General features: G+C 39.0%; 1 protein-coding gene across 4 annotated transcripts in view; it reads left to right on the plus strand.

Moving 5' to 3' along the window:
- The window catches only part of OPHN1 (oligophrenin 1), a 526,945-nt gene that overhangs the window by 454,010 nt on the left and 57,806 nt on the right, over positions 1-15,129 (plus strand). For 3 of the 4 annotated variants that reach the window (XM_059385799.1, XM_059385801.1, XM_059385800.1), the window contains exon 20: positions 10,674-10,999. In XM_059385799.1, the coding sequence (XP_059241782.1) occupies positions 10,674-10,832 (159 nt within the window). In that variant the 3' untranslated portion in view covers positions 10,833-10,999. Of the gene's footprint in view, positions 1-10,673; positions 11,000-15,129 lie in introns of those variants that run through there. The other variant, XM_059385802.1, reaches the window with a different exon arrangement.

The raw sequence follows: 15,129 nt of genomic DNA on the forward strand, positions 1-15,129 counted from the left end.
CTCTTTCTTCTGTCTTGCTGTTGGTGTAGAGAAATGCAACTGATTTCTGTGCATTGATTTTATATCCTGACACTTTACTGAATTCCTGCATAAGTTCTAGCATGGACCGCATCTTCTTTATCAGTTCATCTGTTGAAGGGCATCTTGGCTCTTTCTAAATTTGGCCTTTAATCCATTTTGAGTTTATTTTTGTGCAGGGTGTAAGAAAGTGGTCCAGTTTCTTTCTTTTCCATGTAGCTAACCAGTTTTCCCAATACCATTTGATGAAGAGATATTATTTCCCTTTGGATATTCAGGCATTATTTCTTTAAATAATCTTTCTCCTATTTTTTTCTGGGATTTCTAGGACTTCAATAATTCACAGATTGTTTCTTTTAATGGATCACACAGTTCACACAAACTATCTTTATTCTTTTTTGTTTTATTTTTGCTCCTCTGAATGTTTGATTTTAAACACTCTTCACTAAATCTTTCTTCTGTTTGGTCAAGTGTGATGCTGAAGCTCTCTATTGAATTCTTCAGTCACTGTTTCTTGAACTCTAGAATTTCCCTTAATGGTTTTTATTTCTCTGTTGAACTTCTCATTTTGTTCATGTATTTTTCCCCTGATTTTATTTAGTTGTCTATCTTTCTTCTCTTAACATTCACCTAATTTCTTTAAGATTATTATTCTGAATTCCTTATTGACAATTCCTGGATCTTCATTTCTTTAGGGTCAGTTATGAAGTTTTATTAGTTTCCTTTGATGGTGTCATGTTTCCTCCATTATTCATGATCATTGTGTCCTTGCATTTGTGTCTGTGCATTTGTCCAAGTAGGCATCTGTTCCATTTTTTGTAAACTGGCTTCAGCAGGCAGAACCCTTCAGCAGTTAGCTCATTCTGAGAGCCTGATGGGTCATCGGTGGTGTCTGTGGGGTGACTTCCTGCTGGAGTTCTTTGACAGGTAAATCTAGTGTGTGGGTGAGTAGATGGGCAGGCCTGATGCCCAAGGGGGTGGGCCTGGAGCTTGAGTCTATGATGATGGACCTGCAATCTGAGTTTATGTGGATGGATCTAAACCTGGATCTGGGTCCATGGAGGCTCACTAGGCTCAGGAGATTACTGGGATGGTCCTGGTATCTTGGTCCACAGGAATTGGCATGATGCTGGGTGGGCCAGGAGACTGGTTTCATAGGAACTGGCCTGAAGACTAGGGCCATGGGGGCTGGCTTACTACTAGAGTAAGCCTGGAGCCTAGGACCATGGAAGTTGACCTGTAACCTGGGGTCTTGGGGGTCAGCCTGAAGATTGGGTCTATGAGGCCTGGCCTGGTACTAAGGCAGACAAAGAGCCTAGGTCCATGAGAGTTAGCCTATAGGCTGAAGCGGCAGTTGTTGGCCTAGCACTGAGGTAGACCAGAAGGCTGGATCCACAGGACCCCACATGGAGCTTGAGCCACAGGGACAATCCTGGTATTGGAGCAGGCCAGGAGTCTGGGTCTATGGGAGGTGGCCTAAAAGCTAGTTCTGTGGAAGCTTGTGAGTTCTGTAATCAACCAAGAGTCTGTGTGCACTGGAGCCCACCAGGAGCCTGGGGACATGGGGATTGACTGTGAGTGGGTGGGCCAAAAGCCTTGGTTTGTGACAGCCTACCCATAGCCTGATGTCTTGGGAGCTGCCTAGGGGCATGGGATCTGGGTGATGGTGGTGAGGCTTGAGGAACTGGGTTCACAAGAACCTGCTAGGCCTGATGCTGTGGAAACTTTCTGGGGCTACAAGAGTTACTTGGGACCACAAAAGCTAGAGGACACATGGGTGGCATAAGGAACTGGGTTTTTAGGAGCCCACCATGAGATTAGGGCCATGGAAAACACCCCATCCTGCAGGAATTGGTCTGGTCCTAGGGAGTGCCAGCTATTGGGTCCATGGTGAAGTCAGATGCTCACTTTACTCTCCTCCCATGTGTCTATCTCTGCACTGGGCTGTCAGAGATTGCAGGAGGGGTGACAGAAATAACATAACAATCTATCCTACTTGGTGTGTCTTTTCTTATTTCTATGCTTCACCCAGGTGTTGCTATCCCTAACCAGGATTCCTTAGTTCTTGTGAAGATATTTTTGCATATAGACAACTGTTCAAATTTATGTTTCTGGGGAAGGACTGGAGCTAGAAATTCCTATACTGCCATTTGGCCGATGTCATTCCACAATCTCCTGGCTTCTACTTCTTCACAGCCCATTTGCTCCTCAACCTGGTCTCTGTCCATACCACTCTTGTAACTCTTTATACAATGATTACCACCAACCTTTTAACTGCCAAATCCAATGGTCCTTTCTCAATCCTTATTTTGACTTTGCTCCAGCATTTGACAGAGTTTACATTCCTGCTCTATAAATGCCTTACTCTTTACCTTTCTGAATGAACATATTTCTGCCTCTCTGAACACTGCCCAGTCTTTTTCACTGGCTCTTCCTAAATGTTGATCTTCCCCAAAATTATGTTTTCAGTCCTCTAATGATCTCATTTATCTAGACTCATTCTCTCTCTCTCTCTCTCAGCACTTTAATCTACTCTCATGGTTTGCATTATGAGTTTTCTCTAATAATTTCTATACCAGTATATCTGATTACCTGCTCAGTAGATGCCATTTGGATATCTCAACTTCAATATTCTGAAAATTAAACACATTTAATTCTTCCCTTATAACTGTTTATTACTAAAAAGTGTTGTTAATATCCAAGAGAGAAATCTGAACATTATTATCCTTGTATACTCCCTCTCATATCCCACATCCATTTAATTACCAAGTTCTATCAGTTATACTTCCTTAATCTCTCTAATATATCCTCTATGTTCACTGCCATAGTTTCATATCTCATCATGTCTCTCTAATATTACTACAATGGTATCCTGTTTTTCTGTGCCTCCTCTCACTTCTTCCTTTAATATGTCTACCAAAGTATAGATTGAGTGACCTGTATAAATTCAACATTTAATTTTGCTCCTCCTCTGCTTAAAATATTTCAGTGACCCTACACTATCTTTGGCATAAATTCTAAATTCCTTAGTACACAAGGTGTTCTATAATCTGGCCACTGCCTGCACTCTCCAGTCTCATCTTCCATTATTTTTATATTCATACTATACTACAGTCATACTGAATTATTATAGTTCTTTACATATCATGTTTTCTTACTCTTTTGTGTATACAGAATTCTCTGTGCTTATAACACCATTCCTCTTATGGCACAGACTGCTAATTGTTTCTTAGTGTCTATCCCTTCTTCTTGCTTTTATTCATAGAAGTCACTGAGTTTTAGCTGGGTATCTATGCCTATATTTTCTAGTCTCCCTTGCAACTAGGTAAGTCCATGTTACATAACATGTACTGAAGTTATAGGTAATAGAATACAAGTGAAAATTATGTATGTAAACTTCTGGTACATGTTTTTATGAAGAAATTTTCTTTTTTCCATTCTATCTCTTTTCCCTCTTCTCTGTGGGTGGTACTGATGAGTACCAAGAGATTGAAGCCAAGTGGTGAGGAGAGCAGAGCTGCCCCACAAATTCTGGACTGTTTACCTCTAGACTTCTCCATGAGAGAAACGAACTTTTCTTATCTTATTTGTATCACTGAATGTGTGGTCCTTTATGTTACAGGAATTAGCTTGTACTTTAATTTATCTACTCCTCTTTAACTTTCAGGACTCAAATCAGGCATTACCCAATGTATGAATGCTTCTCTGACTCCCAAACAGAGATATATTCCCCTTCCTTATGCTCTCATAGCATCTGATATATATCCTCATCTTCAGTAGTTATTATACAATATCCTGAATGTTAGCTGGTCCAAATTCTCTGTCAGTATCATAAGTTTCCTAATAGTTAAGATTTTTGTCTCATTCATCTTTAGAAGTAAGAGCCCTACTAGGGCACCAGACAAAAGTTAGTGGCTCAATGGCAGTTTTCAGAATTAATAAATGAATCTCGGCTGCCAGGCCCCTCAAGGCCTATTAAATAATAGAGCCTATTCTCACTTATTCCTTCTCCAACTGCAAATGGGAAAAGAAAGCATATTATATAGATTACTGACAGCTTTGATTTTGTTGGGGCTTTACCACTTACTAGCTAAGCAACCTCAGGCAAGGTACTTAAACTATATGAGCCTGACACTTGAAGCTCAGTTTGCATTTTGCAAACAGTTGCAAAATTAGGATAATGATACCATCTACTTTATAGGGTTTTTGTAATGATTGAATAAGAAGATATATGTAAAGAGCATAGTTTCAACACATGAGATACTCAATAAATTATAACTATTAGCAATCCTAAAAAGGACTTAAACCCATGTTTCCTTGGTAAGGGTGATAAGTAGCTGGGGCACAAGGGAAGCAGAGATTGGAAGAATAAGAGGTGAAGTGGTTATGTGCTAATCAAATCAGGGGATGTGAACTTGTTGGTTCCTTGAGGTCTCTGGCAGATTAAATGATTTCATTTCCTTCTTCCAGTTACACAAATTATTCACTTCTCATTCCTTGAAGAACAGGCTGTAAAGAAGGAGATTTTATCCATTCATCTGTTGATGGACATCTAGGTTCTTTCCACAATGGAAAGAAGATATATGGAAAGAGCATATGGAAAGAACCTAGATGTCCATCAACAGATGAATGGATAAAATCTTCTTCTTTACAGCCTGCTCTTCAAGGAATTACCCAGGCCCCAAGATGGATATGGGCTCACCAAATTCTAGGGTTTGTACTGAGAGTTTCCAAATTTACCTGTACAGGATGCTGGCTATAGTTCCTGTCTCCACCAAATAGACTAAGACATTGGTTGGGAGTCTTTTGAGACCAGTTTTGCCAATGTGCCAGAAAAAATGCTTATTAGGCTTAAGTTCACACTCTCTCTAAGTGAGAAAAGTCTAGAAAAACAGAGAGGACACTTTCTGCTGTGCATCCTCTCTAAAATTAAAACATGGCCTTTACAACCCTATAGTCAACACAGATTACAACATCTTCTCCAAAGCTGGCCTGCAGAGGCAAACCTTGAAGAGAGGCTTTAATGTGGAAATACTGGCAATTACTGTTGTAAGAATAATCCATTACCTCTCTCTGTTCTGTGGGCCCTCCAAAGGTCTCATTTCGCATCTCTTTTTAAATGAGCTTTAACCTATGTGTTACTGCTATTCACAAGGAAATGGAGTAAATGGTCCTGCTTGCTCATTCAACTCTGGCCACTTCGGCCTCTTTGCTGTTCAACATGCCAAAATCTTCTGCCTCAGGGCCTTTGCTGTTCAATATGCTTGGAGCAGTTCTTCCTCAAGATATCCACCATGGTTTGTACCCTTAATTAATTTACTTTTTTGCCTAAAATATATTATATTATATTATATCATATTATATTAATATCATCTTCTATAAGATGACAATCCCTTACCTTGTTTTATTTTTCTTCAGAGCACTTACCACCACCTGGCAAATATATCAAATTGTTTATCATTTGTCTTACCCAAGTAGAATATAAGATCCTTTGTTTTGTTTATAGGTATATACAATAAGAATTTAGTAAGTACTCATTTAACTAACAGATATCATTAGCTCTTCAAAAATAGAACTATAAACTACAGATTAACTACTGACCCTCAGAAGGAAATCCTGGGAAAATCCTCATAGTTTCTCTTATGAGAGGAGAAGGGAGAGATGATGGGCCTATGGTCTCTGGACTCACTTTTGGCAGCCCAGTTTTAATGAGGGGATAACTTTTAGAGACAAAGGGAGTTAAGAAAGGCACATGAAAAGAAACCCATTCTGCTCTACTCAATTCCCTATCAACTTCTTGATTATCCATGAAAAGACAATCATCTAACCATGTTCTGAGAAAGGAATAACAGTATACCCTTTGAAGGTAGAAGAAACAAATCCTAAAGGAAGGGGAAACTCATAGTGCATGGGGCTCTCCTAGGGATGTATGCTGAAAAAAAATAAATTAAAAAAAAAATTTCAACCTGACTCAATCTTCTCCAAGATATCATGTAAAATGAAAAATGAAAAGAATTTTCAAGGCAGTAAGAGAGAAAGTAAAACCTATAAGGGAACATTATAAGGCTATTTGAAGATTTCCCACAGATGTCTTTCAGGCTTAGGAATAGTTGGTTGACATATGCAAAATGTGGAAGGAATAAAATTCAACCAAGAATATTTTACCTGGAAAAGTCATCTTTCATAAATGAAGGACAGATAAAGACTTTGCCAACAAACAAAAGCCGTGGTAGTTCATAAACTCTAGACCTGCCTTACAGGAAGTACTGAAAGGAATTCTTCATGCTGAAATGAAAGGACACTAATTAGTTATATAAAAATATATGAAAATAAAAAATCTACTGGTAAAGATAAGTATATTCTCAAATTCAGAATACTCTAATACTGTAATATGGTAGTATGTTAACTTTGTAACTTTAGTATAAATGTTAAAGTACAAAAGTGTTAAAAAAAACTTTAGGTACAATAATTTTTAATAGGTACACAATATAAAAAGAGGTAAATTTTCAGGGTGCCTGGGTGGCTCAGTGGGTTAAAGCATCTGCCTTTGTCTTTGGTCTTGATCTCAGGGTCCTGGGATCGAGCCTCACATCAGGCTCTTCATGCAGTGGGGAGCCTGCTTCCCCCTCTCTCTCTCTGTCTACCTCTCTGCCTACTTGTGATCTCTATCTGTCAAATAAATAAATAAAATCTTTAAAAAAAAAGACGTAAATTTTGACGTCAAAAACAAAATATGTGAAGAGGTGTAAAATGGTTGAGGTTCTGTGTGTGATCAAAGATAAGTTGTTCTCAGCTTAAAAGAGGTTTTTATATTGATATTTTTGTTTAGGAAAGCCTCATGGTAACCACAAAACAATAACTAAAAGTAGATACACAAAAGATAAAGAGAAAGGAATCAAAACATACCGGCACAGAAAATGATCAGTTCACTAGAACAAAGACAGCAAGAGAAGAGGAAAGGAACAGCAGAATTACAAAAGAGCCAGAAAACAGTTATTAGCAAACTGAGGGTTTTAGATGGGGTGGGGGATAGGTTGGCCCAGTGATGGGTATTTTTTTTTTAAGATTTTATTTATTTATTTGACAGAGAGAGATCACAGGTAGGTAGAGAGGCAGGCAGAGAGAGAGAGAGAGAGAGAGAAGCAGGCTCCCCGCCGAGCAGAGAGCCCGATGTGGGACTCGATCCCAGGATCCTGAGATCATGACCTGAGCCGAAGGCAGCAACTTAACCCACTGAGCCACCCAGGCGCCCCCCAGTGATGGGTATTAAGGAGGGCACAGTATTGTATGGAACACTGGGTGTTATATATAAACAATGAATCATGGAACACTACATCAAAAACTAATGATGTACTGTATGGTGACTAACATAACATAATATAAATAATAAAAAAGATATAATTAGTAAATCTTTACCTATCAATAATTATGTAAATGTAAGTATATTAAAAATTTCAATCAAAAGGCATAGAGTGCTGATTGTATTAAAAATAAGACCCAATAATATGCTGCCTAAAAGAGACTTACTTCAGCTTTAAGGGCACACAGAGGCCCAAAATAAAGGGATGGAAAAAGATAATACCATGCAAATGGAAACAAAAAGAAAGCAGGGATAGCTACACTTTCATGAGACAAGGTAAACTTTAAGCCAAAGACTATAACAAGAGAAAAAGAAGGTCATTATATAATGATAAGTCTATTTTTCAAGAAGATGTATCAATTTTAAGTATATATACACTCAGCATTAAAGCACAAAAATATATTAAGTAAATGCTAACAGATCTGAAGGGAGAAATAGATAACAAAAAATAATAGTAGGGGACTTAAACACCCCACATTCATCAATGCATATAGATCATCCAGATAGGAAATCAATAAAGCAGTATTGGACTTGAACTATACCTCAGACCAAATGAACCTAACAGACATTTATAGAACACTGCATCCAACAGCAACTGAATACACATTCTCCTCAAGTGCACATGGAACTTTCTAAAGCATAGATCATAGGTTAGGTCACAAAACAAGCCTTAGCAAATGTATGAAGATTAAAATCATACCAAGTATCTTTTCTGACCAGGATTTTATGATACTAGGCACTAGTAACAGGAGGAAAATTCACAAATATGTGGTAATTAAACAACACACTCTTGAATAACGTTTGGGTCAAGGAAGAAATCAAAAGGGAAATAAATATTTTGAAATAAATGACGGTAGAAAAACAGTGTATCAAACTTAGGGGATCAGCAAAAGCAGTTCTAAGAGGGAATTTTATGCTGATGAACACCCACTTTAAGACAAAAGAATGATGACACCCAAGTCACAACTCAGCCTTCATGCTGCTGGAGCTAGCCAGATGCCTGCATGATGCACATCTGCAGTGCCCACCACCCATAGCACTTAATTATTTGATTTTCCACTGTGGCTGGTGAGAGCTGGAATTCTCTTAGGCACTGTGTGATCTTAGGTAATTAATCCCTCTAATTCAATTGTGTGGTTCTTTCCTCACACATAAGTATTAATCATACCTCAGCTAAAGTCTTAAAGAGAACTTCTGCAGCTCTCCAGAGCTCTTTGTGCAGCTACCTTCTCTCTGATATTTTACCCTGAAAAATTCTCTTTCTTGCCCTCTCCATACTTGCAACTTGTGTCTTCAACTTAAGCTGACTGATGGGCTCCCTCTGAGCTTTCCTCCATAAATTATGGCTTATAGACTTTCTCCATGCTGTAAGCTGGAAATATCATGAGACTCACCTCATTTCTTTTTCCTGTCTCTCATGGATCACCGTCTTTCATTATCAGATTTCCAATGTCTTAAAGCCCATTGTCATGTGTATTTTTTCTAGTTTTTAAATTATTAGTTGCAGAAGATGTAAACCTAATACCTGTAGTCCTACCTTGACTAGAAGTGGAAGTAGCTATTATAGTGTTTTCAGAGGACAGTTTGGCCTTTTATATCAGTATTTTAAATGTGTTTTTCTTTTGACTCAGCAATTCCAGTCATTCTTCTAGTTGCTGGAGATATAACAGTGAATATGATAATGTACTTCCCTATGGCTTACAATAGATTAGAGTGGCAGACACAAAAACAAAAAAATGAATAATTACAATATATTTTGTTGGGAAGTAATAAAAAATGCTAAGGAGAAAAAAAGGGGGGGGTAGGACGCATTGCATACAGGGAGGTATGGGCTCACTGAACGGAGTATATTTGATCATAACCTACTGAAATTAAGAGAGCAAGCTATATGAATATCTGGAGGAAGAGCACTCCAGGTAGATGAAACACTCAGTACAAAGTCCGTGGTGTGTTTGATAAATAGCAAGAGATATTCTTTTTTTAAAAAAAGATTTTTATTTATTTGACACAAAGAGATCATTAGTAAGAAGGGAGGCAGGCAGAGAGGGGGGCGAGGGAAGCAGGCACCCCACTGAGCAGAGAGCCCGATGTGGGGCTCAATCCCAGAACCCTGGGACCATGACCTGAGCTGAAGGCAGAGGCTTTAACCCACTGAGCCACCCAGGCACCCCAGCAAGAGATGTTCTTAACAATTCCTATAGTGCATAAACATATGCTCACAAAATGGTAATTTTATTCAGAATATTACTACTATTAGTGTTGAAACTGTATTGCCTCAAAGTTTATCTGCTTGCTACTATGTCATATTCTCTCTTTCCTATGCCATGAGACATTGAGACGTGTATTGCCTTGTGATTGTGCTTGCAATGTTTTCTATCATTGATCAGCTTTTACACAGGGTTTCCTTGTGTTCCCAATCCTGTAATTTCTGTGACATTGCAGCCTGATACAATATTGGTCTCTGGCATTTCTTTTTGCACTAATCATTTGGGTTGATTTCATTTGTCACCTTCCTCTCTCACCATGTGTGTGTCCTCCCAGAGTGTGTGCACTCTGGCCAAAAGCTCAGTTCTCCCAGAGCCAAGAAAGGTTTTCAAATACATATGACACTATATAAAAATTGTAATCATTTGGGGGTGCCTGGCTGGCTCAGTTGGTTAGGCATCTGATTCTTGATTTCGGTTTGGGTCTTGATCTCAGGGTCATGAGTTGAAGCCCCATGTTGAGCTCTGTGCTGGGCATGGACCCTGCACAGAAATAAGTTACCACCATCCTTTCCTCAGCCACTTATTATTCCTATCTTGAAGCAAACAAGTTAACCAATTTCTTTGGTATCCTTTTAGAAATATTGGGTGAATTTTAGTAACCCTCCACAACCAACCCCTACCCATACAATGTACCTTGACTACCCTTTTCACTTGATTCTTATCACACCGTGTGAGGTAGTGGTGATCTCCCGATGTTACAGATGAGGAATCTAAAACTCAGAGATAGGAGGTGACTTGCCTAAGGTTTTCCAGGGAGTAAGTGAAAATCCAGGATTGACTGTGCAGTTTTTGTTTGCATTCTTTCCTCCACAATGTGAAGGGCTGGGTACTGTGTCTTAAACATGATGGGAGACTTCTAAACACTTGTTTGTAGCTGTAATGATTTTAAAAATCCCAATTCCTTTAGTCATATTAGAATTGCTATCGCAAACTCTAGGTGTAATGTTGGTAGGCATCAATGGGTAGTTAGAATTAGGGAGACAAAAACTTGGACTTTCTCATTGTTTCCTCAAAATATTCTTTTACAGATCTATTCAGGTCCACCTGAAGAAAGTTGTACACCCCCAGTGCCTCCACCTCGAGTGACAGCAAGAAGGCACAAACCAATCACAATTTCAAAACGCTTGCTGCGAGAAAGAGCAATTTTTTATACTTCTTCCCTGGATGAACGTGAAGGTCAGTACTGAGGTATATCCTTAGCTTCTTAGTAGCATTAGAAGTGACTGGATTGCTGCGATCTCATGAGAAAACTTCAACAGATGAGGATTTGCTTCTTATGGATGGGCAAAGACAGTGGTTTCTTGAGATGGAATCTACTGATGAAGATGCTGTAAAGACTGTTGAAATGACAACAAAGGATTTTGAATATTAAATAAGCTTAGTTGATAAAGAAGTGGCAGGGTTTGAGAGTATCAACTCCAATTTTGAAAGTTCTACTGTGGGTAAAATGCCATCAAACACTATTACATGTTAAAGAGAAATGGCATGTAAAAAGAAAAATCAATCAATTCAGCAGACTTCATTATTGTCTAATTTTAAAAAATTGCTACAGCTAACCAAACCATCACCCAGATCAGTTAGCAGCCATCAAAAATAAGGCCAGAGCTTTCTCCAGCATAAATATTATGACTTGCTGGAATCTCAGATGATGTTTAGCATTTTTAAGCAATAAAGTATTCTTTTATTTATTAAGCTTTTTATTCCAAAATAGTTAATATAAAGTGCTATATTAGTTTTAGGTATACAATATAGTGGTTCAAAACTTACATACAACACCTGGTGTTCATCACAACAAATGTACTCCTTAATCCCCATCACCTATTTTATCCATTCCTACACCCACCTCCCCTCTGGTAACCATTAGTTTACTCCCTATAGTTAAAAGTCTGTTACTTGTTCTTTTTGTTTGTTTCTTTGTTTCTCTCTCTCTCTCTTCCCCTTTGCTGGATTGTTTTGTTTCTTAAATTCCACATATGAGTGAAATCATATGGTATTTGTCTTTCTCTGAGTAACTTATTTCATTTAGCATAATACTTTCTAGCTCAAAACACATCATTGCAAATGATAAGATTTCATTCTTTTTTATGGATAAGTAATATTGCGTTATATATATTCCACATATATACCATATCTTCTTTATCCATTCATCTATCAAGGAACACTTCTTTATCCATGCATCTGTTGAGGGACACTTGGGCTGGTTCCACAATTTTACTCTTGTAATAATGCTGCTATAAACATAAGGGTGCATGTATGCCTTTGAATTATTGTTTTTGTATTCTTTGGGTAAATACCCAGTAGTATAATTGCTGGATCATAGGGTGGTTCTACTTTTAATTCTTTGAGGAAACACCATACTGTTTCCCACAGTGGCTGTACAAGTTTGCACACCGACCAATAGTGCACAGATTTCCTTTTTCTGACCATCCTCACCAATACTTGCTGTTTCTTATATTTTTAATTTTCACCCTTTTGACAGGTTTGAGGTGATACCTCATTGTAATTTTGATTTACGTTTCCCTGATGATGAGTGATGTTGAGCATCTTTTCATGTCTGTTGGCCATCTGTATGTTTTCTTTGGAGAAATGTCTGTTCATTTCTTCTGCTCATTTTAAATTTGATTATTTGTTTTTTAGGTGTTGAGTTGTATAAGTTGCTTATATATTTTGGATACTAACCCTTAATCAGAAATGTCATTTGCAAATATCTTCTCCCATTCAGCAGGTTGCCTTTTAGTTTTGTTGATTGTTTCCTTCACTGTGCAGGAGCTTTTGTTTTGAGGTAGTCCCAATAGTTTATTTTTGCTTTTATTTCCCTTGCCGCAGGAGACATACCTAGAAAAAATGATGTCAGAGAAATTATTGCTTATGTTCTTTTCTAAGATTTTTAGGGTTTCAGCTCTCACATTTAGATTTTTAATCCATTTTGAGTTTTTTTTTTCATATGGTGTAAGAAATTGGTCCATTTTCATTCTTTTGCATATAACTGCGCTGTTTTAGAGGCAACATTTGTTGAAAAGACTATCTTCTCCCCATTGTATATTCTGTCCTTTTTTGGAGATTAATTGATCATACGATTGTGCATTTATTCCCGGGTTTTCCATTCTATTCCATTGATCTATTTACTTATTTTTGTGCCAGTAACATACTCTTTTGACTACTAGAGCTTTGTAGCATAACTTGAAGTCTGGAATTGTGCTGCTGCCAGTTTTGTTTTTCTTTTTCAAGATTGCTTTGGCTATTTGGGGTCTTTTGTGGTTCTGTATGAATTTTAGGATTATTTTCTCCAGTTCTGTGAGAAATACTACTGGTATTTTGGTAGAGATTTCATTAAATCTCTAGATGGCTTTGGGTTGTGTAGACATTTTAACAATACTTGTTCTTCCAGTCCATGAGTATGGAATGTCTTTCCATTTCTTTGTGTCATCTTTAATTTCTTTAATGTTATGTAGTTTTCAGTGTACAGGTCTTTCTTCTCTTTCACAATGTTTATTCTTGGATACTTTATTATTTTTGGTGCAATTTTAAAAAGAATTGTTTTTTAAATTTCTCTTTTTGCTGCATTATTATTATTACATAGAAATGCATTGACTTTTCTGAACATTGATTTTGTATCCTGCAACTTTATGAATTTATTTATCAGTACTACTAGTTTTTTGGTAGTCTTCAGTTTTTTCTATATATACTAGCATGGCATCTGCAAATAGTGAAATTTTACTTCTTCCTCGCCTTTTATTTCTTTTTCTTGTCTGAATGTTGTAGCTAGGACTTGGTGAAAATGGGGGACCCTGGGTGGCTCCATCATTAAGCATCTGCCTTTAGCTCAGGTCATGATCCCAGGGTCCTGGGATTGAGACCCACATCAGACTCCCTGCTTAGTGGGGAGCCTGCTTTTCCCTCTCCCCCTGCCTGTTTTCCCTCTCTCCCTCTTCCCCTGCCTGTGTTCCCTCTCTCTGTCAAATAAATAATAAATAAAGTCTTTTTTTAAAAAGTATTGAGGGACTGGAAGAAATTATGCTGAATGAAATAAGTCAAGCAGAGAGAGTCAATTATCATATGGTTTCACTTATTTCTGGAGCATAAGAAATAACACAGAGGACATGGGGAGTTGGAGCGAAGGGAGTTGAAGGAAATTGGAAGGGGAGATGAACCATGAGAGACTATGTACTCTGAAAAACAATCTAAGAGTTTTGAGAGGGAGCGGTGGGAAGTTAGGCCAGCCTGGTGGTAGGTATTGTGGAGGGCACATATTGCATGGAGCACTCGGTGTGTTGCATAAACAATGAATTCTAGTACAGTGAAAAGTAATTTAAAAAATAAAAAAATTGGGCGCCTGGGTGGCTCAGTGGGTTAAGCCGCTGCCTTCGGCTCAGGTCATGTTCCTAGGGTCCTGGGATCGAGTCCCGCATCGGGCTCTCTGCTCAGCAGGGAGCCTGCTTCCTTCTCTCTCTGCCTGCCTCTCTGCCTACTTGTGATCTCTCTCTCTCTGTCAAATAAATAAATAAATAAAAACTTTAAAAAATAAATAAATAGGAGGAGGAGTCAAGATGGCGGAGAAGTAGCAGGCTGAGACTACTTCAGCTAGCAGATCAGCTAGATAGCTTGTCTAAAGATTGCAAACACCTGAAAATCCATCGGCAGATCGAAGAGAAGAAGAACACCAAGTCTGGAATCAGAAAAACAACCACTTTCTGAAAGGTAGGACTGCCGGAGAAGTGAATCCAAAGTGACGGGAAGATAGACCCCGGGCGGGGGGCCGGCTCCGGGCAAGCGGCAGAGCAACGGAGCACAAAAACAGGACTTTTAAAAGTCTGTTCCGCTGAGGGACATTGCTCCAGAGGCTAAACCAGGGCGAAGCCCACGCGGGGTCAGCGTGGCCTCAGGTCCCGCAGGGTCACAGAAGGTTCGGGGGTGTCTGAGTGTCGCAGAGCTTACAGGTATTGGAAGGGGAAAGCTGGCTACAGAGACAGAGCTGACAGTAAGCTCACACCTCGGGCTTACCTTGAACCGGTTGCAGGCTCAGTGAGCTCGGAGCGCGGCCAGAGGTCAGGCATATGGGAGTTAATGGGCGCTGTTCTCTGAGGGCGCACTGAGGAGTGGGGCCCCGGGCTCTCGGCTCCTCTGGGCTGGAGACCAGGAGGCCACCATTTGTATTCCCATCCTCCAGAACTCTACGGAAAACGCTCAAGGAACAAAAGCTCCTGAAAGCAAAGCTGAGCGGATTACTCAGCCCATGGTAAGGGCAGTGCAATTCCACCTAGGGCAAAGACACTTGAGAATCACTACACCAGGCCCCTCCCCGAGAAGATCAACAAGAAACCCAGCCAAGACCAAGTTCACCTACCAAGGAGTGCGGTTTCAATACCAAGGAGAGCAGCAGAATTCCAGAGGAGGAGAAAGCAAAGCACAGAACTCATGGCTTTCTCCCTTGATCTTTTTAGTCTTGCCGTTAATTTAATTTTTTTCTTTTTCATTTTTTTTTTC

Source organism: Mustela nigripes, chromosome X (assembly GCF_022355385.1).
Source record: "Mustela nigripes isolate SB6536 chromosome X, MUSNIG.SB6536, whole genome shotgun sequence".
NCBI classification, from domain to species: domain Eukaryota; kingdom Metazoa; phylum Chordata; class Mammalia; order Carnivora; family Mustelidae; genus Mustela; species Mustela nigripes.